Genomic DNA, 3517 nt, shown 5'->3' on the forward strand with positions numbered 1-3517 from the left:
TGAGCTGCGGTTGGGGGTGGGTGGGAAGAGGGAGAAGAGGTGGAGCCGGGGGCGGGACCGGAGCCGGGGGCGGAGCCTCCTTACTGCCACCTGGCCTCCGGAGTTTCTGAGTTTCTTCCTAATCCGCGCTCCAGATTTCTTCCTGCTGCCTAGGACCTGTCCTTCCTCTTCCCTCCCCTCCCCTCCTGCCGCCCCTTGAGGAGACCGGAGACTCTTACAGAGGGTCAGCTCATCTCTCTTTGCACTTGTCGGGCAGTCATGCTTGATTCCCTCCCCCTTCTTCCCTACACACACACACACACACACACACACACACACACACACACACATATCCATCCATCCCGTGAGTACCCAAGGCTAATTGATTCTACCTCTGAGACATGTCTTATTGACCGCCTTTCTCCACTTTGTCCTCAGTACTATGGGCTCCGTGCAGCCCCCATGACTTTTTGCTTTGGAGCTCTACAGTAGCCTCCGGGCTGGGCTCTCTCCTTCCACTCTTGCCTTGGCTCACGCCATCTCCCAGACTGCAACCAAAGGGATTTATCTTACCTAAGATGTATAGGTGACCTGTTACTTATCCGCTTAAAACCTTTCAATGTTAAAAAAAAAAAAAAACAACCCTTTCAATGTGTCACAAGTCCCTACAATCCTTCAGCGTGGTATAGAAGGACTTCTGTAATCCTTTTCTGATGCACACAATGCTCTAACCCAATAAACTAGGCATTCCTGGAAGACAGCGGGTCCTGGGACAGCACTGCCTGCCCAAAACACTCCCCCTTGAAAGGAAGCCACACTGTACTGTCCATAGGCCCCTTGAAATATCGTTAAAGATGGAACGCTCGGAACTAAATGTTAATGATGTTCAGAAAGGATAAGTAAGGTACAGCTGCCACAAGTTCCCTACCCACAAGTATAAGGCCCAAAGAATTCCCCCCCCCCCCACTTGCCCCACACGTGCAATAGGCTGCCAGGAGATCTCCTTTGGGCTCAGGTTTCTGATGCCTTTGCTTCTGGATTCCCTTCTCTCTCTTTGGAATGCCTACCTCTCTTTCAAGGCCCGGCAGAAATGCCACTTCCTCCAATAAGCCTTCCAGGATCTTCCATGAGAACTATTGATTCCTGCTCCATCGCCGTAGAACGTTGCTTATTCTGCTTTGCAATTCTTCCTGACTTAGGCAATCACTGGTTGTGTATTATGTCTTCCTTTCTCTCCTACCTAGACTATGAATTCCTCAGAGTGACCCACAGCTGCCGGCACAATGCCTAATCCAGAAAAGACATCAGTGCAATTGGATGAAATGATAGCCTTCGACTCCACTGTATCTGAAGCCCAAAGTAGGCCCAGAAGGGAGCCTAGGCAAGGCTTCACTAGGACGTCTTCATCTTGACCCAGCCACATGTCATTCTGCAAAAACAAACTGGTTAGACAGCAGAGCATTGCAATTGCAAAAGGCCCAAAGCTTGTACTTCCCTTGCAGGTCAGACTGGTTTGTGGTATAATATGTGGTTGTGGAAAATGTAACTGGTACAGTTCACATGAGAATTCAGTGTAGACAAATTTCATGGTGACATAGAAAATAACAGTTTCCAGATGTAGAACTCTCTCCCCCTTTGGGAGGCTTTGGATTCCTATTTGCTTCAGGCTACCCTTGGGCTCTATATCCCTTCGGACTTTGAATACCGTGTTATAAAATATGCTGTTGCAAAGTTAGGCATCTGGCTTTGTGTTGTTCTTGCATCACTTAATGCGTATTTGTTTTTGCTCTAATTATATTACAAGCTACACTTTGGCGGGTTTCCTCATCCCTAAAATGGGGACAAGAATCCCTGGCCTACCCAGTTTACCAGGCTCTTGGGAGGTTCTAATGTGGTAATATTTATAGCAGGTGTGATAATGTAACTATAGGATGCTCTTCAAATGTAAGTTCTGTTTTATTATTAAAAACCTTTACACTCTACTACTTAGGTAGGTGTGTTTGAGATCCCACATTAGGAATCAAAGCCTTCATTGCAAATTCCTGAGGATAATGCTTTACTTCATGGTTTCCACAATTTGCCTGAAGGGAAGATTCATCACCTGGAGCCCTTGTTAAAAACATTCCCAGAACCTACCCCAGATCTACTCAATAAAAATCCCCGGGTAGAATTCTGCTCCAACAATTCTAAAGTGGGGTTTTTTTCAACACCGCCAAAGCAATTCTCTGACACCAGCTGGGTGTGTCCTACAGTTCATCTCAATCCTGACACTATTGTGAAAATCATTAAAGGAAAACCTCACTTAGATGGAGTCGGGAGGTTTGGCAGGGGCAGCTCTCGCACCCTACCACTGTTGGTCAATTGTGGATCCAACGTGAAGAGGTGGACCTTGCACTGTGGCTACTACTTTACTAGCCGGGCCAGAGGAAGGAAGGCTTCCTCCTCCCCCGGCAACAGCCCAGCCAATGAGAGACTGTTACAACACAGCCAATGAAAAGCCACTGTACTTGGAACTCCTAGTTTACTCCAATGGGCTCCTTCTTTACAACCGCCCTCCCAACTGCCCCCTCCCCTTGCCTCTATAAAAGAGCCTTCATTGGCTTTGTTCCCTAGACTTGCTTGCCTATGGTTTTTGTCGTGGCTTGCTTGTCCCAGGTTGCAATTCTCTGCTGTTCCTAAATAAGCCCGCTTTTTGTTAGCAAAATGATGGGTATTTTTATTTACTAAGGGTAACACTCTCCACCCGGGGACAGCAGCAGATCCCACAGGGTAAGGGCTCGGTCCCACAAGACTGCCCTCCACTTCAGATGCCAGTGGCACGTCCAGGTTGTTACCTATACTTCTTACTGACTGGCAATAAATCAGAGGTTCCTGGGACCCCCTCCTTGGGTTCAGTTGATTCGCTGGGGCAGCTCACAGGACTCAGGAAACCAGTTTACTAGATTACCAGTGTCTTACAGAGGCTATGAGAGGATACTTAAGGTGAGGTCCTGCACAAAGTAGCATCTGTACCTGTGGAGTTTGGGGCCCAGCATGGTGACATGTGGAAGGGTTCCAGTTCACCAACCTGGATGCCCTCAGAACGCTGTCCTTGTGGGGGTTTGCGGAGGCTTCATTGCACAGGCATGGTTGATTAAATCATTGGCTCGCTGGCCATTGGCGATTGATTCAACCTCCAGCCCCTCTCCCATCCGGAGAGGTCAGCAGGGTGGGACTGAAAGGGTCAACCTTCCAGTCACGTGGTTGGTTCCCCTGTCCTTAGTGCTTTCCAAAAATTACCTCATTAACATAAGCTCATGGGTGGTTGAAGGGGGGGTTGTTATAAGTATCAAGACACCTTTATCACTCTCATCACCTAGGAAATTCCGAGAGTTTCAGGAGCTTTGTGCCAGAATTGGGGAGGTAGACCAAATATATATTTCTTATTATAACTCGCAATATTCCACCAGGAGAAAAATAAGGTCAACAGAGCCGTCAGGAGTGACACCAGGTGACTGGTTTATCCCCAGGCAGGTCTGGGAGACACAGCCTTTCCCAG

The 3517-nt window shown here is 48.1% G+C and overlaps 1 protein-coding gene across 1 annotated transcript in view; it reads left to right on the forward strand.

The window, feature by feature from the left end:
* LOC123594165 (P2R1A-PPP2R2A-interacting phosphatase regulator 1-like) overlaps positions 1–1714 on the forward strand; it is a 102834-nt gene extending 101120 nt beyond the window's left edge. Inside the window, exon 12 of the mRNA XM_045470836.1 lies at positions 1224–1714. Coding sequence (XP_045326792.1) covers position 1224 — 1 coding nt within the window. The 3' untranslated portion in view covers positions 1225–1714. The remainder of the gene's footprint in view (positions 1–1223) is intronic.
* The last annotated feature ends 1803 nt before the right edge of the window (positions 1715–3517 follow it).

The sequence above is a fragment of the Leopardus geoffroyi genome, chromosome X (genome assembly GCF_018350155.1).
Source record: "Leopardus geoffroyi isolate Oge1 chromosome X, O.geoffroyi_Oge1_pat1.0, whole genome shotgun sequence".
Taxonomy (NCBI): Eukaryota; Metazoa; Chordata; class Mammalia; order Carnivora; family Felidae; genus Leopardus; species Leopardus geoffroyi.